The sequence below is a fragment of the Rattus norvegicus genome, chromosome 7 (assembly GCF_036323735.1).
Source record: "Rattus norvegicus strain BN/NHsdMcwi chromosome 7, GRCr8, whole genome shotgun sequence".
NCBI lineage: Eukaryota > Metazoa > Chordata > Mammalia > Rodentia > Muridae > Rattus > Rattus norvegicus.
Genome location: NC_086025.1, coordinates 111,915,481 through 111,940,765, shown reverse-complemented (window position 1 = coordinate 111,940,765; position 25,285 = coordinate 111,915,481). Strand labels below are relative to the sequence as shown.

General features: G+C 51.5%; 1 protein-coding gene and 1 long non-coding RNA gene across 2 annotated transcripts in view; one reads left to right on the top strand and one right to left on the bottom strand.

The window, feature by feature from the left end:
- The first annotated feature begins 12,228 nt into the window (after positions 1–12,228).
- The window catches only part of Il2rb (interleukin 2 receptor subunit beta), a 14,710-nt gene continuing 1,653 nt past the window's right edge, over positions 12,229–25,285 (top strand). Inside the window, exons 1-9 of the mRNA NM_013195.2 lie at positions 12,229–12,306; positions 15,386–15,506; positions 16,204–16,318; positions 16,819–16,900; positions 18,801–18,906; positions 20,844–20,992; positions 21,528–21,693; positions 22,394–22,511; positions 23,400–23,484. Of these exons, the coding sequence (NP_037327.2) occupies positions 15,419–15,506; positions 16,204–16,318; positions 16,819–16,900; positions 18,801–18,906; positions 20,844–20,992; positions 21,528–21,693; positions 22,394–22,511; positions 23,400–23,484 (909 nt within the window). The 5' untranslated portion in view covers positions 12,229–12,306; positions 15,386–15,418. The remainder of the gene's footprint in view (positions 12,307–15,385; positions 15,507–16,203; positions 16,319–16,818; positions 16,901–18,800; positions 18,907–20,843; positions 20,993–21,527; positions 21,694–22,393; positions 22,512–23,399; positions 23,485–25,285) is intronic.
- LOC120093823 (uncharacterized) overlaps positions 15,500–25,285 on the bottom strand; it is a 25,132-nt gene continuing 15,346 nt past the window's right edge. The window contains exons 5-7 of the long non-coding RNA XR_005487558.2: positions 19,082–19,247; positions 18,730–18,847; positions 15,500–15,927 (exon numbers count right to left, since the gene is read on the bottom strand). This is a non-coding gene — a long non-coding RNA (uncharacterized LOC120093823). The remainder of the gene's footprint in view (positions 15,928–18,729; positions 18,848–19,081; positions 19,248–25,285) is intronic.

The following is a 25,285-nucleotide window of genomic DNA, read 5'->3' as shown; positions in this document are numbered from 1 at the left end:
TCTGTCACGCCTCTCTCTCTCTCTCTCTCTCTCTCTCTCTCTCTCTCTCTCCCTCTCTCTCTCTCTCTCTCTCTCTCTCTGTGTATGGCTGTGTGAGTGTGCATTGGAGTGAGCGTGTGTGTGTGTGTGTGTGTGTGTGTGTGTGTGTGTGTATGTGTGCGCGCGCGCACATGCAGAGGTCAGAGTAGGGCATCAGATTCCGCTGTGCTGGACTTCCAGGTGTCTTCAGGATGCTGAGCTCACTAAGCAGGTACTAGGGCACAAACTCAGTTCCTAAGGATTGCTCGGCAAGCATTCTTAATCACTAAGCCACCTCTCAAGCCCCAGTGAATCTGCATTGCCAGTACATTCTCAGGTAATCATACTCGGAGGACTGGTCTCTCCAAGACCAGTACAGTTAGGTCTGCCGCAGCCTCTGGGTTGGGTTTGGATAAGAGACTGAAGAGACAGAAGGCATTTGAGGAGGGCTGCGGGGAGAGACGTGAGTCCTTTCACATGGTACAGTGACTGTCTTATGACCTCTTCTCCATGCCATACTCCCCCTGCTTGAGAATATCTCTTGTCGGGGGACTGACAGGCCATGGATGTGTCTTACACTCATGGCATGGACACCATTAAGAGGAGCAGGCAATGCTAGGTGTGGCAGCCCACACCTGTGATCCTAGTGTTGGGTAGGCTGAGGCAAGAATTCAAACTATTAAGAAATCAAGTTTAAGGCCAATCTGGGGTATGTGAGATTTTGTGTTCCCCTCTCTCCATGCCTTGCAAAACAAACAAACTGGGGATGTATCTCAGTTGGGAAAGTACATGCCTAAAACACACAAAGTCTTGGGTTCCCTTTCACTGCACAGGCCGAGTGTGATGGTGAAAGCCTTTAATCCCAGCGCTCAAGAGGTGGAGACAAAGGGTATCCTGAGTTTAAGGCCAGCTCAAGCTATACAGAGTCTTATTTTTTAAAAAAATGAAAGAAAGAAGGGGAGGGGATGTTGTTTAGGGAGGGAGATCTGGGGTAGTTGGCAAGCCACAGGGAAACCGGAAGCTCTGAGGGTTCACACTTAGAAGCTGTCCCCACTGAGAGTGATATGGGGAGAGGTCCGTACAAACAGCTCTTACATGTCATTACTGAGTACCAACTACCCAACGGGTGAGGTAATAATCACTCGGGAGGGGAGCCTCAGGCATTCTGGCTCTGAAGGGGGCAAGGAGGGAGTGTTTTCTGATTGAGAAGCCTGGTCTCTACCTAGCTGCAAGAAAGACTGAGAAGTGAAAGAGAGGCTGGGATTGTGGCTTGGGGGTTTGTTGTCCTGGTTTGCTTTCTGTTGCTATAATAGAATGTTCTGACTAAAAGCAGCTTGGAAAGAAAGTTGCTTTATTTGGCTTTTACTTCCAGGTCACAATCCATCGCTGAGGGAAGTCAGGGCAAGAAGTCGAGGCAGACACCATAGAGGAGGGCTGCTTACCCATTCACTCCCAAGCTCGTGCTGAGAAAGCTTCTTTCCTGAGATAGCCCAGAGCCACGAGACTAAGGATGGTGCTGCCAACAGTGGGCTGCGTCTTCCCATATCGATCGTCAGTTAAGCTAATTCCTCTCAGACGTGGCCACCGATCTGGGCAGCTGAGGTTCACTCTTCCAGGGTGTGTCAAGTTGACACTAAAGTCTAACCAGCATAGGGACCAAGACTCCTAAAGAGACTCCTTCAACTCATGAAACACCCCCAAGCCAGGAGACACCTTCAGGCAAGGTTTGCAAAGCTGTCATGGGAAGAGCAGGGAGGATGACCTAAGATAAATGCTGGGGACAGCAGCTGAGAAGAAAGGCCCCCTCAAGAGGGTCCCATGTCATCTCCCTCTAGTCATAATTTTTTTGCAAACTACATTCAATAGAGTTCAACCTTTCTTCTAGCCCACCACCCAGCAGTGGACCTGTTCAACAGTAGTTCTTTGGAGGTGGGCTCGATCTCCTTTGGTGGAAGTCTAGTCCAGTAGCAAACACCAAACATAAACCAGCCACTGTAGCTCCATCCTGAAGAAACTGCCCAGCTCACCAAGCAGCCTGAGGCCTCGGAAGCAGCAAGCTTCTACAGGAACCTCACAAGCAGTTCTTGGTGAGTTCCTCTCAACGGTGGCATCGCCACAAGTTGAGCTCAACGATGAGGCTGTGTAAGGTGAACCAATACATGTGTGTTGTCAGTGAAGAATAGCGAGGTGGAGCAAGGCAAACCAATAAGTGCTTCTCTCTCACTGTCTGTAGGGTCAGATTTAGACTCCTTCCTCCCAGGTCCTTTCCCATGTTTGCTACATCCAAACATCCTTTCACCTACGTCGGCTTCGGGAAAACAGTCTTTCATGTTTCAAGTTTGCTTTAGCACCTGTGTGCCCCAGCAAAATACCATTCGACATAACTGACTTTCCAAAGAAACCAGAAGTTTCTACTCCATCTCCTTCCCTCAGAATGCACTTCCTCTTACAGGGCAGTGACATCCAGCTGTGTGCTCTCTGCGTTTGGAGAACTGACAGTGGTTGATTGCGTATTTAAGTTAGAGTCAGTGGCTAATCTTTTAAGGTGGGAGGATTTCAAACTCCTTTGAATCCCAATCTTCAAGCTGGGGCCGTGGGTCAACCTGCAATCCCATCACATGGGAGTCTGAGACAGGAGGATTGCTCCAAGTTCAAGATGAGCCTAAGCTACAGAGTGAGACACTGCCTCAACCACCCTACCCCCAGTTAAATATTTAAAAAACATCTCATGTCCAGCTGCTGTTGCAAATTCTGAGTTTGCTGGCAGCATGGAGACAGCATTCCTTACCAGCATATTCTCTACCTGCCCTCGTCCATGTGAAATAAAGTCAGTCCTACCCCCTCCAACTGCAGTTGGGGACCCTGTCCACGCCTTCTAAGAGGGATACCAGGCTGCCCCCCTCTCCTGGTGTGCCCATGTGCCCCCCCGCACCTGTTCAGAACAAGAATCTTACATCTCCAGTGGGATTCCTCAGTCCCGAGCCGTCATTCCTTTAATTCCTCCTCAGGGAAACCTGACATTGCCACCATTCAGGAACAAGGGTACCTGGACTCGTAGTTCTACTCTCAACAGTAAGGGAGCCACACTTTTCTGGCTGTGCATCTGAAGAGACCTTAATATTGGGAGGCCAAGAGACTGGGGTCACAGTGTAGCTAATTTCTGTTTGTCCCCCAGATGTCTGTGGATTTATCTTGTGTTTATACTGCAGCCGAGGTGACCCTTGCTGTGTTCCTTCACACATGGAGTAATGGCAAGAGAGAGCCTCTTGTCTGGTTGCTACGTGGTCCCAGTGTAAAAACAGTACTTGGAGGCTTCCGGTGGCCAAAGCTCAGCCAGGGCAGGAGGTCCCATACCCCGTAGTGTCTGTGAATCCTCACCAGTGGCCCAGTGCCTGCTGGGGACTTTGTATCACCCCAGAGCTCCTGTCCCCCACAGGCCCAGCTTAGCCCTGTAATTCTGGGAAGTATATCTAAACACCCCATGGATATCTGATACCCCATTGATATCTGGATGCTCTGTTGACAGATGGTACCCAGTTGTACTCGTGACCAGAACTGGGAAGACACTACCTTTCTCCAGTCAGTCGGAGCTGATTTAGACTCTTGAAGTAGTGCCCAGACAAGACATGGCTGGGTGTCACAGGCAGGGCCAGAGGAGGATTACCCGGCTGTCTGTATACATTAAAGCTCCAGACCCTGCTTTGTCTCTGCCCATTGCCCCACATAGCAGCTTTGCTGTTCACCGCACAAAAGGTCCCCTGTTCCTTGGAGTCTCTAGTCACCAGGTCCTGGAGCCACACTTCACAAGGTTGGGGAGGGACCAACCGCCATTCCAAGGTGGCAAAGTGGCGGGGATTTCTTACTCCGATTTCTGCTTCCCCAAAGCAGACATACAGGCCACAAAGATGGCTAGGCAAAGGCTTCTCCAATGGGCATTTAGATTTTCAGTTCTTTAATAAAAACACTAACGCAGAACAGAAGGGAAGCGAGACTTCTAGAAACAGGTGCTCTGCAAACACCACACGTCCTTTCCTCGAGGTGACACCTAGCCTGTCTTCTGAGAAAGATCAGAGATCTTGGTGAAACCCATTTGAGAAACGAGCAAACAGAACACTCGAGAAAAGAACAAACAGAATCTTGCCCTACACATTTCCCACGGGGGCGGGGTGGGAGGAGTGGGCATTGTACATTGTCATGGGCTTTGCACAGCTCTCCTGCCTGTCCCTAAGGGCATGTTCTGGCAAGGCAGTAAGGAGACCTGCATTAGGTCATCTTGTCACTGATCACGTTGTAATTATGGATAAAACGCTTTGCTCCCTGGGCTTTGTGGCCCGGAGCTTCAATGGACCACAGGACTTGAGGTGCGCTTAAGACTGTATGACAAGGTTACAGAGATCGTGGTTGATAGGAGGCCGCACGAAGGGGACATCACTTTAAATTGGAGTTTTAGTGTTAATTTATTTTCAGAAGGAGATGGTGTGTTCCTACGAAACAGGCTCCAGGCTCCTAGCTGTCTTCCCAGGAAACCACAGTGGATATATAGTTCAAGCCTATCCACTTGGAGTTGTTCAGTGCAAGCACCTTCTAGCTCATGGCATGTGCATGCATGCATATACATGTGCACTCCTGTGCATGTGCACATATGCACATACATCTTGGGATTGTCCTAGGTCAGGGAACAGGGGTAACTTGCTATTCCTTCCAGCCACCCTTGTCTTTCCCATTGACTCCTATGGATGCCTGTTTTACTGTCTCTGGTCTCATGGCATCATGACCACACTATCGATCTCCACACATTTCCTGTGTACATCTCTGTTTGAGGCATGTTAGGTGTGATTTCTGGGCCACATCTAGAGATGTCAATAGATGTCAGATTGTCTACCAGAAAAGCGGGACTACTTTAGACACACACGAGGATGTGGCTTACATTTAGAACCTCCTTGTAGCAAACTTCTTGAGCCTTCAAGGATGGATTCTTACCAGCATCATTTGCACTTTGCCTCCCTCTCAGGTGCTCCTTAAGGAGGGGAATCCTTCATTCTGAGAAATTCATCTTGAGTTAGGAAGTCTCCTCATTGCACGATCACCGTAAGAGGTGCTTACACAAGATGAGGCAGCTTCAAGGTCAGCCAGCTGTGGCATCTCATACAATTGCTGTGGATTGGCCGTCTATCGTCAATGGAAATGTCATTAGGTCTACTGCGCGGCAACTGTATCTGAAATGGCTACTTCTTCTCTTTCCCTTCCTCCTCCCTCCCATAGAAGCTCTCTTGTGAGGGCCAGGCCATTTTCAGGCTCTGCCAGTCTGAATGAATCCCACAGCCCACGTAGCAAAGCTATGATCTGGAACACTGGCCCTAGCATAGATCTCAACTGGCTTCAGCCCAGAAGCTGAGTTGCTCTGGGGAAGAGCAGGGTGGGGATAAGGTGACCAGCTTTGTCTTTGTCTTAGCCATGAGAGATTCCAGGTGCTGGTGACCCTGTCAGCAGAGATGGTTGCAGAAGGGATCTGACAGGACCCGTGTGGAACTGTGTGGGCTGCTGCTGATGTCGTCAGTGGTGCTGGAATAGCCAGGGGAGCAGGTGGCTTCCAATACATCATGGGAGAATGCGTTGTAGATCAGGGGCTCAGGGAGGAGATGAGGACTATGAGCGGGGATGGTGTGGAAGTGGGGCTGAGAAAGGAGTTATAGAGGATGGCACCTTCTAGCTTTAGCACTGGTAGATGGAGTGTTCCTAACGAAGAGTAGGTATTGATTGAGCCTCCAGTAACCAGCCTCAAGACTGTTTGTGGTGGTTTGAATACACTTGGCCCAGTGAATGGTACTATTAGGAGGTGTGGAAGTGTGTCACTGTGGGAGTGGGCAGTGAGACCCTCCTCCTAACTGAAAGCCAATCTTTTCCCAGCAGCCTTTAGATGAAAATGTTGAGCTCTCAGCTTCTCCTATACCATGCCTGAATGCTGCCATGCTCCCACCTTGATGATAATGGACTGAACCTTTGAACCTATAAGCCAACACCAATTAAAAGTTGTCATTATAAGAATTGCCTCCGTCATGGAGTCTGCTCACAGCAGTAAAACCCTACCTAAGACACTGTTCCTTGTCCTTATCTCAGTTGGGTCCCTCTGAGGTTCCTTCTTACCCTGTGTCCTTTATCAGTTGGGAGGGAAAGCTTTCAGTCCTGTAGGGACTGGACTTGGAGTCAGATACCTGTTAAGCTCTTGGCCAATGACAAGACTAGAATCTAGAACATCAGTGAGGCTGACACCGTGTGTGTGTGTGTGTGTGTGTGTGTGTGTGTGTGTGTGTGTGTCTGTGTATGGTGTGTGTGTGTGTTCAGTTTCTTCAGGTCTCTGGCTGAATAGCAGAAGGCAGGTCTTAGCATTAGTGAGGGAGTGGTCTCTAGGTGGGTCACGGTGTCACCTGGATGAGTGATGCCATCCAGGCTGAGCAGGGAGGGTGAGGCCAGTGGGGAGGATAGCTCAGCAGATGCTGGGATCTTTTCAAAGGTTGGTGGAGATTGTGGCTGAGGCAGGAATGGTGCCCTCTTTCTGTAGCTATGAACTCCCTCAGTTGCTGCTGGACTGTCTCTATTGCATGCCACTCACCAATGGCTAAAGTAGCTAGGGCAGACTGGGTAGCGTGCTTGCTCTGCAAGCCCGAGGCCCTGAGCTCAATCCCAGACCCGGCAAAGACAGGAGGATCCCACGGGCTCACTGTTAGCCAGTCTAGTAAACGTGTGAGCTCCGGATTCAGTGCGACTCTTCTGTAAACGTAAGGCAGAGCAGCTGGGGAGGTGGCTAAGCAATTAAGGTGGCTTACTGCACACACAGGGAGGACTGAGTTCCAATTCCCTCAAACAACGTAAGGGTTGGAAGTGCTCTCACACACTACTGTAATCCCCAGTATGGAAATCACTTGCTGCATGCTGATTTGACTCCAGGTCCACTGAGAGACCCTGCCTCAAGGGAACAAATCGGAGTGATAGAGTAGGGAACCTGGCATCTTTCTCTGGCTTCTGCATGCTTGCACAGTGTGCCTCCATCACATGCGTACACGTGTATATACCACACATGTGCACATACTAGAAGAAAAAAGAAATAGCCAGGAGACTTTAGGGAGGGGTCCTAAATAGATAGAGCCATGTCCTTTGGTTCTTTCTCTGCTTTCTAGTCGGAGGAATGAGGGTGGGATGGATGGTACCCAAACAGCTCTTTTGGTCTTCGAGGAGGCAGTGGAGTGGCTGTTGAGGATGTCTGAGGAGGAAGACAGTTGGCTGTGGATTCTGACCCTGCAAAGCCCTCTGCCAGCCTGGACTGTCACCTCTGAACCTCTTCTTACGTTTGTGAGAGAAATAAATCCTCTCTCATCTTGAGCTTCTCTTGTCTTCTTTCCTGTTGAAGTACGCAGCGGAACTGGGACACTGCCGCTGGTAGAAAGGGGTGGGAGGCAGCTTGTGGGGTCTGTGATGGAACAGGTCAGTGATGATGAGATGGAGCAGCGGGGGAGCCATTCTGATGCAGAGGGACAGGAGCTTGTGGAAGGAGCTGGTACAGAAATTTGGGGACTGCAGAATGGATCCTAGTGGCTCTCAAAAGCTTGAGTGATGAGGGGGTGTTGCCGCCTGTCTTAGTTAGGGTTTTTAATGCTGTGACAAAAATACCATGACCAAAAAGCAAGTTAGGGAGGAAAGGATTTATTCAGCTTGCACTACCCCATTGCTGTCCATCACTGAAGGAAATCAGGGCAGGAACCCAAACAGGGCAGGAACCTGGCTGCAGGAGCTGATGTGTAGGCTGTGGAGGGGTGCTGCTTACTGGCTTGCTCCCTGTGGCTTGCTCAGCTTGCATTTTTGTAGAACCCAGGACCACCTGCTCAGGGGTGGCACCTCCCACAATGGCCTCGGCCCTTCCCTTGTCAATCACAAATTAAGAAACTATCCCATTGTCTTGCCTACAGCCTTATCTTATAGAAGCATGTTCTTTTCTTTTCTTTCTTTTTTTTTTTTTTTTCGGAGCTGGGGACCGAACCCAGGGCCTTGTGCTTGCTAGGCAAGCGCTCTACCACTGAGCTAAATCCGCAACCCCTAGAAGCATATTCTTAATGGAGATTCCCTTCTCTCAGATGACTTTAGCTCCTGTCCAGTTGATATAAAGCTAGCCAGTACAGAGCCACAAACCTAGATTCCAGGGTGCAGAGGGGATGGGAAGCTGAGAGGGTACAGTATGGCTTGGTCTCCAACAGTGGCAATGATGTAGTGGACAAGGGGAAAGTCACAGCTAAGAAGGGACATTGGGGACAGGAATCCCGAATGCAGACATCACACGGCTTCTGTGGAATTGGGGTCCTTGGGTGGGACTGGCTGCAGTAGTGGGTTATCTGGGAACTGTGTCTGTGAAAGTGGAGGGCGCAGGGAAGTTTGTTCACAGTGGGACCTGGTGAGGATGCAGGAGAGAGGAGTACAAAGGGCCCAGGAGCAGCAACTGTGGGGACCACGACATGGATGCTGTGAGGAAAGATAGCCTTGTAAGAGGGCTTTCTCCAAACACAGCAATCCCAAGGCCTCTGACATCTGAGAAGCTTCTATAAGATTCTTCCTAGGAGAAATGCTGGTTTCTTGGGACAAGGCTCTAAGGGGACTCTACTGTCTTCTGCTAGGATGCTCTTTGAATGCTTGAGTCCTGCCTGTGACACAGCATGGCAGGGGGGCCCTGCACATGAAAGTCCCAAAGCCTGAACATGAAATGATGGCCGGTTGATAATCACTCATAATACCCAGGCTGGAAGATGCTGGAATGAGAGGTTCCACGAGACCCAAAAGCCTGGTGGCTCCCGTGGGCTTTCAGAATAAGCTTCCAAGCTCAGGCTGTGGGATGAGTATCCTGGAAACTCCCGGGAGAAGGGGGTGAAATGGACTGATTGGGGTTGAAACAAGGTCATCATGTCTACCCATTCTGGCTGCTGGGTAGGAAGTTCTTGTGGTGCCAGGGATGGGAAGGAAGTTGGTACATTCCCCTCTGCTTGGATGGTGCCTAGGTGCATGGACCCTGCTATGCCCAGTGGCCTGGGATCCTGCACAGAAGAGGGTGAATGTGAAGTTTGTGCCTGGCTTGGCTTCAGACCAGAAATCCCAGCAAGGAAGAGGGGGACAGAAGATAGATAGATAGATAGATAGATAGATAGATAGATAGATAGATAGATAGACAGACAGACAGACAGACAGATGGAAAGAGAGAGAGAGAGAGAGAGAGAGAGAGAGAGAGAGAGAGAGAGAGAGAATGAGAATATGAATGTGAACAAATAGAGAGACAGACCTGGATGTAGACTGAGCCATTCATCTCCCACAACTCTGGCTATACTGGGTCTTGTGTTCTACCTCCCCACAAGGATGGCTGAAATGGAATCTAGGGAGGAGGTCAGGCAGGGTGTGGGGAACACGAGCCCACCCCTCCCCTCATGCCTCTGTGTGCCCCTACCATATTTCAAAGGTCAGAGACTCTGAGTAAAGGGTAAAGACTGTGCTTCTCTCAGCCCCTGGCCTGGCCACTTAGTCAGTTCTTACTGGCTGAAGGAAGGGGCGAGGAGAAAATGAAGGAGGAGGGAGAGGCCTGAACTGTACCAGCCAGGCCAGTCAGGGTCATCCCCACAGACTAAGCTATGAGGACACTGGATCATTCCAAACTGGATCTGTGGTTTCTAACTTTGCCTAGGGACAATTATTCCCTTTGACTTTATATGTGCTTTAGTTTTTTAAAAACAGATTCTACTTATCTGGAGGGAGGAGCTAAGTCCAAAGTCTGCACGCAAAGCCAAGAGCCAGCCATCATGGCTTCCTAAGAAGCTTCTAGAAGTATTCAATTCTTAGGAAACCTGGCATGTCAATTTCCCTGTCACTGTGGGTTTTTTTTTACCTTCTTCTGTTATAGAAGAATCTTTTAGAGGAGGAGGGAGGTGGGACAGGAGAGAGTTGTTAGCCATTTCCTGTGGTTGTAACTCAGTGTGGTTGTAACTCAGTGTATCAGAGAACTAAAGCTCGTTGGGCCCACAGCTATGGACAGTGGCAGTGGGTAAGGCCTTCCTTCCACATCAGGGCAGGTGGAAGGCATCACATCGCTGGATGGAGGGCCATGCTGGCTCCTGTCTCTCTTCTATATCAGTGCCCCTGTAGGGAGCCACCTTCATGACCTTACTCCATGGTAATGGCCTCTGAGGTTTCTGTTCTCACAGATAATCAATATATGAATTTGGTGGGTTGGATTTCTAATGCATGAGCATTTGGGGAGCACATTCACACCCCGTCAAGGAGAACTGGCTTTTATCCCGTCTCCATGGATACCTTCCTGTGTGTCAGTCCTCGCCACTTGTCCAGGCAGGAACTGATAAAACCCCATTCCAGTCTGTCTGAGGCACCCCTCAGACAGCTCCTGTGTGATATTGCTATTAGAAGAGGGATGCAACCATGAGGGTACCACAGGGTCCAAGGATGAGTTTGTAGCTTGATGGGCTGTTAGGAGGTGGGAGGAGGTTATTGGAGTCAGGTCCCCGGGAACATGCCTTGGACAGACGGAGCCTGCTCCGCCTTCTCCCCTCCTTCCCTGCCTCCTGGTTGACCAGTTGGAGCCACTTTCCTCTACTCCCCCCATGATGGTGTTTCACTGTGGCAGATCTAAAACCCCAGGAGCTGGGCGACCAGAGACCAGACCCAAAAGCCACAAGAAATCTTCCCTCCTTTAAGTTGATTTTGTCACTGCTATGAGACTAAATTAGCATCTCATTTTACAGATTTGTGAACGGAAGCTCAGCGAGTTTAGGTCACACAGCAGGGGTGACCTCCCTACCAATGGCAGCCCATGTGTCTCCTTCCCTGGCTCATCTCAATCCTCTTTTTAGGGCCTTTTTAGGGTCTTTGATTCCACTTTCTAGCATTCCCAGATTTCTGGTCATTGTGTGTGTGTGTGTGTGTGTGTGTGTGTGTGTGTGTGTGCCTATGTTTCCCCATATCCCAGACAGGGCACCAATGACAGACCAAAGAAACAGCTCCACTAGAGTGCAGCGTGGTGAGCTATGAGTTTATTGTACACATTTATGGAGGGAAGGGTCGCTTACATGAGAACAGGTGACCCTCAAACAATTGTATCACTGCGAAGTCCCAGCCTAGCATGGACGATGGCATCCCCAAAGCTACGTAGATGGAGTCACTTCTTTGGCTAACCTGAGGTACCCCTGAGTCCAGTTACCTATAGCTGAGGCTGGACTCCAGGCGAGGGTCTGGTGCTACTTTCCTCTCCTTGTGAGGGGATGAACTTCAGCAGGGCCAACTGTGAGGTTCTCTTGTGGCAGCTACAGCTGCCCTGAGGAAGATGGTAATGGCTGTCATGTCCAGAGAACAGAGTTCTTGCGATGCTTCCCTTCTTTTTACAAAAAGCAGAAGCTCGACATATTTAATGCCCTAAGCCTGGCATTAAAACCAAGATGAAGGGGAGACAGAAACAGGGAGTCCCCTGGGCAGTGAACTCCTCCTGCCCTGTGATACTACATGTAAATAAACAATCATTCTTTCCAGAGAAATTCATGGCTTTGTTGTTAAAAATAAAAGCCATGAACTGAAGCCCCCCAAATCTCACCAAGAGAGGAACCTACAACTCTGAGAAGAAGAAGGTGATAGAAGGGCCAATCAGTGTCCATCAAACCGCTTGTCACGCCTCAGAACCGGTCACCTTTAAATGGTAGCTTGAGTGAAGGGCATTTCAGAAAACTGAGGTAAAGGGAGGCATGTAGTGGGGGCTGGAGGATGGCTAGAATGGGAATCAGCAAAAAGGATACCCAGACTCTAGGTCCTAGAGGGATGGTGCGTCTGTGGGTGGCTTCGGTGTTAGGACGTGCGTGTGTGCGTGTGTGTGACCAGAAGACGATGGTGTTAGGGTAGCATGCGTGAGATGCAGTGGGGGTGGTGTAGGCAAAGAAGGGCCTGCCCCCTCAGGTTCTGTACCACAGTGACTGTGTGAGTGTGCCACCACATTTGGTGGCTGCCCCTGGGCGTAGGAGGAGATCTTATCAGTGCTAGGTGTGTGTGGAGTTTCAGGCTACCTCATCACCCTCATCTCTCCACCTCCCATTGGGCCTTGCCCCTCATCCCCTATACAGGAAGTGGGCTCGCCCTGGGTTTCAGTCTGTTGCTGGCCTAGCTGTTGTCTGCTGCCTAAGCTGTGGAACAGGAGATGGCCGTGGACCCAGTCTCCAGTAGGACTGCAGGGAACATATCGTCACAACTCCATGTTGCAGCCAGGTGATGCCCCTGTGTGGTCCCCTGGGAGCCCAGGGCACCCCACTACCTCTTGCTGGTCATCCCAGGGGACAGGGAGCTGGGGAGGTACTCATCTCTGACTTGGTTCCCTTTGTAGTTTCTGTCTGGGCTTTGATGCTTAACCTTGTCTTAGGATCCTCTGGGGATGGGGGTAGCCTGGTTGCCATGGTTTCTCCTTTAAGAGTAAGCCCTTTCCAATGTCTGGACACAGTGGCTTCTTCCCAGTATATACTGAGGGAGGCTGTGAGCCATTTTGGCTCTGAGGGCCTTCCGCTGGGCCCTGTGTGATAATGTCTTAGCCCAGAAGGGTGGAGGAAAAGGTTAAGTAGCTAGAGTCAATGCTCAGAGGCTGTATGTTGTGTATGGGACAGGTGGGACCCAGCCCTGACTCCTGTGGCATGTCTCAGCCTAGGGAAAGCTCCTTAGTAAGGAAGAGAGAAGGAATCTCCCCTGGACCCTGGCTGTGTAGTCAGCTATGTTGATTGACAGGTTTCTAAGGGCCCTAGGCTGGAGGTCAGAGGTAGGGTTCTAGCTTAGATTTGTCTCTTACATTACTGAGTGGCTAGAGAAGTCAAGAGCATCTCCAGGCACTGGACTTCATCTCCGAGGCTGCCTGAGGTAGGAACTTCCCACCTTTAACTGTGTTTGTAGCACTTCAGGGCCAAGGTGGGTGGCTGAGCTATCTTGGAGGGTCCCCTTTCTTTCACACACTCCTCAGCTGAACAGCAAGAGGTGATCATGTGTGTGTGTGTGTGTGTGTGTGTGTGTGTGTGTGTGTGTGTGTGTGTGTCTTTGTGAATGTGTGTGTCTTTGGGGAGGTGGCCAGAGAAAGGATCTCTGAGGTCAAAGGTCACCAGGTCTAATAGACAAGCTCCTGCTTGTCATCCGCCCTCAGACGACCCTGGACTGCCCTGACTTATGGGACCTCAGACTGCCCCAGCACTGGGAAACCGGTTGGTTTATATCTTGATCTTCCCATATGGAAAGAGCAGTCACAGAGCCTGCTCTTGTGCTGTGAGACCACTCTGTGACATGTGTGGTTCAGTTTGACTCAGGGAGCATGACATGACTGTCACTCATGGCTGACCCTCCTCCATCAACATCATCATTGTACTGGAAATCAGGTGACCCAGTTAGAGCAGCCTTGTCAGGGCCTCAGTGGAGACATATGAGTCAGGGGTGGGAACGTCTGGTAGTTGTGAAGGACATGCGTGGGTGAGCCTCAGTGGACTCTGAGGTCTTGGGCTGTGCTTGCTCTGCCCAAGGCTGGCCTCATGCTGTGTGGTTTTGAGTGGTTTTCTTAGTCTCCCAGAGATTCCATTTCCCTCTTGCTGAAGGAGGCTGCAACCACCCTGACTGGTTGGAGCTACCCGGCCCCGAGCCTGACCCTTCCAGAACCTTCCATATGTTCTTCCAACACTGTTCATGATGGGTAGATGATCCGGTGGCTCTTCAGCCAGGGGTTGAGTGCCTTTTCCTAGACATTCTGTGCTTTTGGCTGGGGCTTGTGGTCTGGCCATAATCTTGCCCCTTTCCTTCCTCTTCCTCTTCCAGGGTTATATATTCCTGTCGTGTCTCTCCTATTTTGAGGCTGCTCAGATGTCTGGGTCTAATCCAATTTGCTGCCTCAATGAAGACCTACAGTGCTTCAGATCCTGTTGGGCTCATGAGGGGCTGTGGAAGCCCCTTGCCTGGGCTCTGCAGGGATCTATTAGGGCTCCCTTTCTACCCAAGCACCTGCAGGGGAGCTGATCCTCCAGGGCAGGGAGGTCCTGGGTGGAGCCTCAGCTCTGTAGACTTGGCCCTGGGAGCCTTGCTCTCCTTGTCTGTGTAGCAAAGACCAAACAGTTGCTGAGCTGCTGGCAAGAGCAGAGTAACTAGAAACACAAGGCCTTGGCACAAGGCCTGAGCAGTGTTCAATGAGCATTCCTGGCAAGCACTGTCGCCAGGCCGCCCCACATCACTCGCTGCCCTTCAGACCCCTGAACACAGTCCTCCAGTGCATGACATTTCCCCTGTGTTACAAGTTCAGCAATTTGGAGTGGGCACTCCGCTTTGACAGCCTGGCAGGTGTCGTACCAGAGCATGGCCAGCACCCCAAACAGGTTGCCCTTCCTTCATTGGGGACCCAGGGGGAGTGCCACAGAACTAGCAGAAAGGGGAACGGGAAATGAGCCTTAAAGGATACCTGGAGCCTTGGGGACAATGTGGGAAGAACAACTCCAGAGAGGCTTTTAAAGAACCAGACCAGAGTCACCAGCTTGTGTAGACAGCAAGAACCACCTAGGACAGGGCACCTCAGGGCTGGAGTTGCTGCTGTTGGTTGTCTTGTGATCGGTATCCATTTGGAAATCAGAGACCCAGGGATGAGTGGAATCCAAATGTCCCTGTCCTTATGGACTGTCTATGACTCATACACACAGGCACATGTGTGTGCGTGCACGTGTGCACGTGTGCGCGTGTGTTTTCAGAATGAACACTGTTCTAAGTCATGTGCTAAAGTCTTGAGCCGTCCTTCTCTCTCCTGTATGGGGCCTGAGCAATTCCTGTACCCAGAGCAACAGAAATGTGCATACGGCCCACCTATTGGTCACCCAGGGGACTTGGCTGTCCAATCACCTGTGTGGTGCTCACAGTTCTGAGCACCTCCCCTCCTCTCATGGGGTGGGCATCTGCCAGAAGATACTTCAGCGGGGAGAGACCTCATTCACACTGTGCTCATTCACACTGTGCTCGGGACAGCCGGTGGCTGTCCTTAGGAACTTCCTGTGTTACCACTTACTGCCTTCAATTTCTTGTGATAGGTTGGTAATTTATAGAGAAAACAGTATGTGTAAAGACTGGTTTGGTCTGATGTTTGGTTTAATCCTTAGATGTTTTAGAACAGACTCTGAGGGAGAGATTTATGTTAAGGAGAGGGCAGCTGATCAGGATGGAGAAGGGGGTGAGCTCATGTGGGACAGAGGGTCCAGGGCTGCACTGCTCTGGCTCTGGCGGGGCAGAGAGCCTAGTGGGGTAGGGGATCACACTTGTTCTCACTTCGCTCTCTTTCTCCACTTAGGGCTTGTGTCCTCAGCTCTGCCTCTCGGATGTGATGGCCACCGTAGACCTTTCGTGGCGTCTGCCCCTCTACATCCTCCTCTTGCTCCTGGCTACAACTTGGGTGTCTGCAGCAGTGAACGGTGAGGACCCAGCATTGTGATGTCCATACTCTCCCTGGTGGGAGGTCACATCCCAGATTCCTGCTTCAGAGACGAGGTCCATCTACCTCAGAAGGCAGGGGAAGAGGGACAAGGAGATGGGACCCAAGGGCAGGTATCCATCTTCCAGAACCTGCACAGGCTTCTCCCAGACACATGCAGACGCTGTTGATGGGGTCTGCCTGGCCACGCACAGGAGCTGTTTCTTCCCTTTGAGATGGGTCTGAATTGGGGTTGTGACAGGTGGCTCAGTGGGCAGAGTACTTGTCATGCAGGCATGAGAACTGGAGTCCAGAGTCCCAACACTCACATAAAAACAAGTCAGGAATGGGCTGGCAAGGTGGCTCACTGGGCAAAGTGTTTGCCCTACATGCTTGACAACCTGAGTTCAACTTCCCAGATCCTGCAGTGGAAGGAGAGAGGGAGAGAGTTGATATCCAAAAGATGTCCTCTGGCCTCTACACACATAGCATGGTATCTGTGATACGTTCATCTACATGCATACACATGGACACACACACACACACACACACACACACACACACACACACACACACACACACAGGACAATGAAATGAACTTGGATTTATTTTCTGCCCAGCTGAGTTCCCTACCTCTTCCTGGGGCAGGCCCAGGGTGCCAGCTACAGGGTGCCACTCACGCCTCACTTTGCCCACAGACTGTTCCCATCTTAAGTGCTTCTACAACTCAAGAGCCAATGTCTCCTGCATGTGGAGCCCTGAAGAGGCCCTGAACGTCACATCCTGTCACATCCATGCCAAGTCGGACATGCGGTGAGTGTGACCTGCTCTCAGAGCAGAACCTCAGGGCTGTGGGACCTTCAAGCTATGGAATCCTGGGCTCGAGATTCACAGCTGTTAGCACCAGGTTCAGACACTCCATCACTTGGGCCCCTGAATGAGGGGTTGAGAGCTGGCAAGGTCCTGGACCAGGTTGTTTGGGGACAGTGACTGTCAGCCTTTCATGCAAGGTTAGACTTCATAGAAGAGGTAATCAGGTTTCTTCAGGCTGACTTTAGCTGCCTGGAGATTGGGGGCTGTCAGGCAGGACTGGGGTTGAATTGACTTGTGTTTCTTGGTCATTCTGGCTGCTGGGAAGCCGGGCTGGGGCAGGGAGGTAAGGGCATGAAAAAGAAATCTGGAAGGAAAGAGCCCTAGGAGCTGGCCACTTGCCTGCTGTGCTGCCATCTCTGGGACAATGGGGCCTCAGAAGGGTCCTTAAATAGCTTTGTAGTCCTGCCCTGCTTTCTAATGTGACTTTTCTCTTCTGTAAGACACTGGAATAAAACCTGTGAGCTAACCCCTGTGAGGCAGGCATCCTGGGCCTGCAACCTGATTCTCGGGCCCCTCCCAGATGTAAGTAGTGTGAACAGCGATGTGTGTGTGTGTGTGTGTGCACGCGCGCGCACGCACGCGCGGGCATGTGGTCAAGTCTTTCCAGCTGTGGGTTGAGGCCTCTGCTAGCATCAACTTGGTAATGCAGACCAGGCCATCTGGGCTGCGAGGAAGGAACAGGAGGTGGGGTTTAGAGGTGTTGGGTCTTATCTGTGCTGCACCTTCACGGACTGTCGCCCCAACTCTCCCTGTGGGTCTGGCCACCCTTTTGCATCCCAGACAATGACAATCATGCCAGACTCCGGCTGAGGCCTCAGCATCTAGGGCGTAGGGGACAGTGGCATGCTAGAGTTGAGCATCCCGGCCCGGGTGCTACCTCACAACATCTCAAAGACTCCGTGCGGCTTCAGTGCCTCAGTTTCCCCTCCCATAAAATAGGAAAGAAAATGGAAGCTCTTTCAAAGGGTCATTCTTAGACAGAGAAGATTCTTAGACTGAGAGTCTTTACCAAGGAAGCATCCAAGTCTCAGAGAGATGTGGTAACTGCCAAGGTCACCCAGTCCTTAACAGCTGAGCTGGTATTGACCCCAGGTCTCTGGGCTCCTGGTGGATTTTCCATATTGCTCAGCTGCCTCTTGCAGGCCCCCAGGTTCAGACCATGTGAATGTAACTTAACGTTTTCTTCAAATCCTCTGGGCAGGGGCAGGGCAATGGCGGGGTAGTGCCAGGGCTTGCTCTGGGGAGCCCAGGCTGTGTCATCCAGCCTCTGGCAGGTTCACATTTTCTCAAAGAGGAGGGGAGATGTACAACACAGATGGTAAGCCTCCGGCTATACCAATCTGGGAGCTTTGCAGGAAACTGGCTTCCATCCTGGTCTGATTATTTCTTAGCTGTGTGGCCTTAGGCAAACCCCTAACCCTCTCTGTGACTCAGTCCCCTGGGCTAACTGATGGGCATGACAATAGTATGTCTGTCTCAGAAGGTGGTGAGAGTTCAACGAGGTGATTTATGCCAAGAAGAGGGGACAGAAGCTCCTAGAAGCCTGGTGCTGGCAATGCCTTCAGATCAACCATAACAATATAACCAAGTTGTGCTATTATTAAGGGGGTGAACCTGAGCTGGTAGCAGATGCGAGAGATGCAGGCAGTGTCCCCCACGAGGTGGGAGGGTGATGCCGGCTGACTGATTGGTCAGGGAACTCTAATGGTCAGGCTCAAGGCTGGTGCAGGGTGGAAGGGCCAGGCTTCAAGGCTCAGACTGCAAACCACCACCCAGCCCCAGAGCATGGGTCCCATGATGATCTGCCTTTGAGTCTCCGGCCGCCTACTCAGGGGGACAGCCATTCATCTTCTGAGCTTTGGTCATTCTGGGGAGCTGTGGCTGCCATGGCTTTATGTGAACCCACATCCTGCTGTCAAGCTGAGTGGTCTCAGGGAGCAGCATGGGGAGGAACTACTGTGCTCACCAGCAATCTGTGAGCAGTGGCTGCCTGTGACACACTCGGCACCTAAGCTGTCTCCTTCCAGAAGAGTCAGGGGATAAGGCTATTAAATAGATCTAATTCTGCCTTCACTGTGGCTGTCCTTCTTGGGGGCTCGGCTACTTGCATTTTTCTTGTGATGGGGAACTTATTCCCAATCTCCATGGTCTACTTCGGTTTGAATCAGGGATTACTGCTCTCTGTGGCAAACCTAGCTGCTGCTGGTGTTTATAAATAAAGTTTTATTGGAACCTGGCCCTTGAGTTGTAACAGAGACCATGTGGCCTGTGCAGCTAAAAATACAACCTGGCTGGTTACAGACATTGGCTGCCCCTTGCCTTAGCTGGGTAGAGGCAGAGCGTGTCCTTACCTTGACATTTTAATGGTCCCTCTTTCTCAGTGGCTTCTGGCAGCTAAACCTCTGCGTCTCTTCCCTTGTAGTCCCAGTCACTGACCTCCGTAGACCTCCTCAGCCTAAGTGTGGTGTGCTGGGAAGAGAAGGGGTGGCGTAGGGTGAAGACCTGCAACTTCCATCCCTTTGACAACCGTAAGTATGGAGCTGAGTGTGTGGGTCCTGACTCGCTTATCAACCTCCAAGACTTTCCCAAGCCTGTCCCGGTGCCTACCTGAATAGCTGTCCCCCCTACATCCCCCAACCCCCTCACCCTGCTCTGACCTTCCCACTCCTCCCCTGCCTGGAAGATTCCCACTTCAGTTCTCACCTAATTGTGGGTCTGTCTCCCTGCTGGTCTCCCTGCTGGGCTGGGCGCTCCCTGAGGTTTCTGCTGGTTCTGCCGCTCCTCTCAAAAGCGCTCCACTCCAGTTCTGAACAGGCAGGCAGCTCTGGTTGAGTTGCTGAGTGTTTTCTGACCTCCTCAGAGGCTATCTCTAGAGAAGAGAAGGGGCAGAAGTGAGATCCAGGCAGAATTCAAATCGCAGCCCTGCCTTGGCACATCTGGCTGGCAGGTTAAATCTGGGCCTTTGTTTTCTTCTCTGTAGAATGGGGATACTTGAGGTCCCTGTGACAGGAAGGAATGTTCAGATGCATAAACTGCTCAGCATTCAAGACACAGGAAAAGACTAGTGTTCTGTGGGTGGACAGAATTTCAAGGTTACAGGCTTAATGCAGTTTAGCTCGGGAAAAATGAAATAAACGTCACACTTAAAATCTACTCAGGTCAGGCACGCCGCTAGTGGTAGAGCACTTGCCAAGCTTGTGCCAACACACTCTCACAAATACTAATCAAGAAATTTACTGAATGAGTGTGCAAATAGTGTAATTGAGAAATGAACCCTCGCTGTTTATTATAATTTATATTTACATTGAATATGTATACCAGTGGGATACACGGTATAAATTTATATGAAAGGCTATGCAATTATAGTTACATGATCTAATTATTTAAATGTATGCCTTATTTAAATGTATTCATATAAATACAAATATACCAATAATACAGATACATGGATAGAATAAGATACATGAGCCGGTGCCTGCACAGATCTCAGATCAGTATTCAAGGACAAGGCTGCCTGTCAATCACTCGGTAGTTGATTAGTCACTCCTGAAGAGAGCCTCAGGTACCAAAGGCTCAGCTGGCACAGTCCCAGACTCAGGCATCCCAGGAGGAGCGATGGGCACAAAAGGAAGAAGATCCCCTATAGATTCACTTTTTCAGGTGTAGGCAGAACAACAAGGGCAAAGGGTGCAGGGTGGTGAAGCATGGCTGGGGAAGGCTGTTCTGTTTGTGCACAGGAATGAGGAGGAGTGGGTGAAAAGGAAGAGGAATAGGGACCAGGAGGGAGGGAAGAAGGTTCAAATTGTGGTAGAGATGGTTTAGAGGAAGGGGAGAATTAGGTAGGAATGGAGGAGGTAATGGAACAGTTTCAGAGTGAGAAAGGGAGAAAGGGAGGCACATGCAGAAGAGGGGCAACAGCTGTTGCAGAGGAGGGGCAACAGCTGTTGCAGAGGAGGGGCAACAGCTGTTGCAGAGGAGGGGCAACAGCTGTTGCAGAGGAGGGGGAAGAGCAGGTGCAGAGGAGGGGGAGAGCAGGTGCAGGGGTGGGAGAGCAGTTGCAGAGGAGGGGGAGAGCAGATGCAGAGGAGGGAGAGCAGGTGCAGAGGAGGGGGGAGAGCAGGTGCAGAGGAGGAGAGACAGCAGGTGCAAAGGAGGAGGGACAGCAGGTGCAAAGGAGGGAAAACAGGTGCAAAGGAGGGTGGACACTAGGTGCAGAGGAGGGTGTACAACAGGTGCAAAGGAGGGACAGTAGATGCAGAGGAGGAAAACAGGTGCAGAGGAGGGTGGACAGCAGGTGCAGAGGAGGAGGGACAGCAGGTGCAGAGAAAGGACAGCAGATGCAAAGGAGGGACACCAGGTGAAGAGGAGGAATTGGTGTTGGGGATGCGTGTGGTGGAAAGTGGGTGGAAAGTTCTTGGTATCATATTGATTGGTCCATATCTGTTCCCTCATCTCTTCTGTGCAGTTCGCCTGATTGCCCCTCATTCCCTACAAGTCCTGCACATTGAAACCCGGAGATGTAACATAAGCTGGGAGGTGTCCCAGGTCTCTCACTACGTTAATCCATACTTGGAATTTGAGGCCCGTAGACGTCTTCTGGACCGTAGCTGGGAGGTGAGGAATGGCCAAGTTTCTGCCTTTGCACCTTCCTGTTCTGGGGTATATCTTTGTCTGTTTCTACATGCTGGTGTGCAACTGATTCATCCTGGTTCTACATGCTGGTGTGCAACTGATTCAGCCTGGTTCTCCTATATGGCTTGACAGTGCCTGCTTTGCCTGTGTTTTTATTGCTTGGGGTTACATCTGGCTCCATATCTGTGTGGTCCCTAGGGTAAGGTGGCCCTATGACCTGTAAGACTTGGCAGCCACCTTTCCACTTGCAGCATGTTCCCTGGATGCAGGGGACGGGGTGGCAGGAGGGATGACAGTGACTGAGGCTTGCCATCCACATGCTTGTCCCTTAACTTACCTGTGGACCGTAGGGAGAGGAAAGAAGGGTGACCCTGCGACTCAGGACCCCAGGAGCCAGGGAGTCAGGAAGCTTTTGAGGAAGCCGGGGGGGGGGGGAAGGCTGTTCACTTAGCCTCTTGACCTAGTTGTGCGACGTGAGGTGGACAGTGGAGCTGAGTTGGCACCCATCTCTGCCCAGGATGCATCCGTATTCAGCCTCAAGCAGAGGCAGCAGTGGATCTTCTTGGAGACGCTGACCCCTGACACCTCATATGAGCTCCAGGTGAGGGTCATAGCTCAACGAGGCAAAACCAGGACCTGGAGCCCCTGGAGCCAGCCCGTGGCCTTTCGGACAAGGCCAGCAGGTACAGTGGGTGGCATGGGGGGAGCTGGGCAAGGGCTGAGGTACTTTGGGAGTTTCAGAGGTGGCTCAGTTCTTCCCCTCATCTACCAGCACCTCCCATAGGCTCACTTACTAGAGACAGGGCTGCTGCTGACAGGGTCAGCCATGGCCAGGAGTGGTAGGAAGATTTTTTCCTTGCATTCGCTCTAAATTCCTAGAACTCAGGAATGTGTGTGTGTGTGTGGGGGGGTGCTTTTCCCCAGCCTTCCCTGCAGGACAGGGGACAAGCCGTGGGACAAGGTAGCTCTACCAGACACAAACAAGGTAGGCGTAGCCTCTCAGCCTGGATACTGTTAAGCTGCCATGCTGGTGGGGACCCTTGAAGGCTCCGTCCCTCATCGTGTCCCTTGCCAAGTTCAAGGGACACGGAAGCTCTAGTTGTGGTGTGACACTGAAAGGCAGGTGGAGAAAAGGTCTCAGTGACTGGGGTAGGGGTCAGACAAGACAACTCTGGACTCTGCTGGGAATGCCATAGGGGCATGGCTTCGAAGAACCGCCCACCTTTCTGGAAAGGTGGGCTTAGGCAGGACTGAGGACGGAGTCCCCAGCAAAAAGCAAGCCTGGTTAGACACTGGTATCTGGCAGGGTGTGACTGTTGTCTAAGGTGCGTGTGACCTTCTGAGGGGCCACATGTCAATTTCCACTTCTCGAACCCTGGACAGATCCTAAGGAGATCTTCCCCCTGCCATGGCTCAGATGCCTTCTACTGGTCCTCGGCTGCTTCTTTGGCTTCTTGTCCTGCGTCTGCGTTTTGGTCAAGTGCCGCTACCTTGGGCCATGGTAAGGAAACTCTTGGCCCATCTTCCCTTCCCACCCAGTCTCCATCATGCACACCTTTCCAAGTTGGGCTGGGCTGCACCCTGTTCCCTCATACCTGCCCTTCCCTCTGTCCCCTTTCTCAGCAGCTAACTTGTCCCCATGCCTCATCCCCATAGGTAGAAGCTGGTATGGGAAAGGGTTTGGCTGGAAGAGTCTCCCCAGGCCTCGCTGAAGCCCACTGGAGTTCCTCCCTGTCTTCCCTGTTGCTCTTGGTCCCTTTCTGTCCGTTCCAACCATGTCATGCTCTTGTCTAACTCCTTCGAGATCCCCCACCACACCAGCAATGCTCCCTGGCCCTTGAAGGTCTCCACTGGAAACCGTGTGCCAATCAAAAAGTGCCTCCCCCTTTCTCTCCATTAGATATGTCCAGGTTCTGGGTGGCTTAACGAGTAGAATGTGCCATAGGAATTCAGCTTCCAAGCTGCCGCTGTGCAATGCTTGACGGATACCACTACCCATGGGAGGCACCACCAGGAGGTCTCTCTCCTGCCTCCCTCTCTAGCCTGGGTGGTCTCTCCCACTCTAGAATCATTTTGACTAGCACTCAGGTCTGTGTCCACAGACTGAGCAATCCCGTTACATGTTTGGTTCAGGTCTGTCTTCATGTCAGGGTGTCAGCTCCAGGGGAGCAGAGGCCTTCCTTGTGTCCACTCTTGTGTCCCTACCACCCCATGCAGTGTTCCTCCTGGTGGCTGCTCAGTCCACATCGTTGAATATAAACGAGTGGACACTAGACAGTCCCATCCCCTACTCTCAGGGTGGTGGGGCTGCTGGTGAGACACCATACCCCCCCCCCGCCCCCCCCCGACCTGGTCTCACTCTCCACCCCTCCCCCTCTTCCCTGTCCAGGCTGAAGACACTTCTCAAGTGCCACATCCCAGATCCGTCTGAGTTCTTCTCCCAACTGAGCTCCCAGCATGGGGGAGACCTTCAGGTAGGAGCCAGAAAACAGAGGGGTGGTTGATGGACAGCCCAAGAGCAGGCTGCAGGGTAGAGATGTGACCAGGTGACAATGGCTTTACCCTCTGTAAGAGGACACAGGACGCTGAAGAGAGCGGCTCCCCCCATAGGCACAGCTGTCTCTGCTTTGCATAGGAGCCTTCTATCGAAGGCATATGGCCTTGGCTCTAAACCAGATTCTGCAGCTGCCTGGCTCTGTAAACTTGGATACCTTATAGATTTTCCCAGTGCCTCGGTTTCCACACTTGCACAACGGGGGGAGGAGGGAGGGAGCACCGTTACTGTGTGTACAGCCTTGGGAATGTTGCGGGGCACAGTCCAGGAGTAGGGCAGTGTCTGGGAGTTAGGAAGCTGCGAGGATTCATGTCTGTTTCTCCCGGCCCTATGAGCAGAGCAATTCCTGGCAGATCCAGAGGGCAGAGTGATTCCTGGCAGATCCAATGACTCATCCCCAGAACACAAGTCCTCAGGGCACTGGGAATCACAAAACCTGGACTTGTTTTCAAAGTGTGGCCCATATAGTCATAACATCTCCCCCACTAGTCTACCTGCTTCAGGCTAGAAGCTTTTAGAGGCATACGGGGTAGTGGGAGTCTACTGTAACTACCTCCAATCCCACTGGCTTCCCATGATTGGAAGAACCTGTGGAACTGTGCTGAGGGTGGGAGGCCCAGGCTGGGCTCTAATCCTGCTGGACCGGGCTGTTGTGCCCATCAGGGGTGAGCAGGGCCCTTCGAGCATATCTGAGAGATTCCCAGAACTGAGGATGTCTTATGATACTTTGTGTGTGTGTGTGTGTGTGTGTGTGTGTGTGTTGCATGCACGAATTCCTGCATGCTTGAGTGTACATGTAGTGGGGTGAATAGCTCCATAAAAACTGCTTTTCCAAACCCTGTCATGGTGGCACAAGCCTTGAATTCTTCCACTCAGGAGGCAAAGGCAAGTGGATCTCTGTGAGTTCAAGGCCAGCCTTGTCTACAGAGCTAGTTCCAGGATAGCCAAGGCTATACCAAGAAACCCTGTCTCAGAAACAAACAAACAAACAAACAAACAAACAAACAAATCCCAAAAGTCCAAACCAAATGAAAAGAAACAATTAAAAACAAACCTCTGTCTTTCCTGAAATCCCTTCTGCCCTTGACTGTGGTAAGGTCCTGATTAACAGACAAATGCGTGTAGACCTTGGCTAGCTATGGGGTCAGCAATGATTCATGTCTTAGCCCCTTTGTGCTGTGGCCAGAGTCCATGTTGATGGCTCTTGGTCATGAATCTCACTCCTCCTACATGTAGGCTAGACTGAGGACTGCAGGCCATGACAGGGAGAGAAGAGTTGGGGATCTAGCAGGCCATGATAGGGAGAGGGGAGTTGGGGATCCACCAGTTCTCCATCACTGTCTCCTGTATCCTCGCTGTACCTGTGATGTGAGCAGGCTGGGCCATAGGGGACATTGGCCAGCTTGTTGACACCATTCAAGACAGTGGGGATTGCCCTTCTGTGTCCTCATTCCTAACTCAGGCCAGGTATACAGCAGGTGCTTAGTAGCCAGCCACGCTCGCCCCTAGACAGGCAACATCCCCCAGACCTATGCGAACCAGAACTGAGGCTGTGTTCATCTAGCACTTGGCCTAGGCAGACAAGTTCAGAGACTCCATCAAGACAGCAAGGTTACAGGATGATTCCAGGTTGGGGGTGGTGGGGAAGTGCTCCTGGGCCAACCTGAAGGATGGAGAAGAGGAGGAAGGGAAGGGAGAGGAGGAGTCGAGTTCAGTGGTGG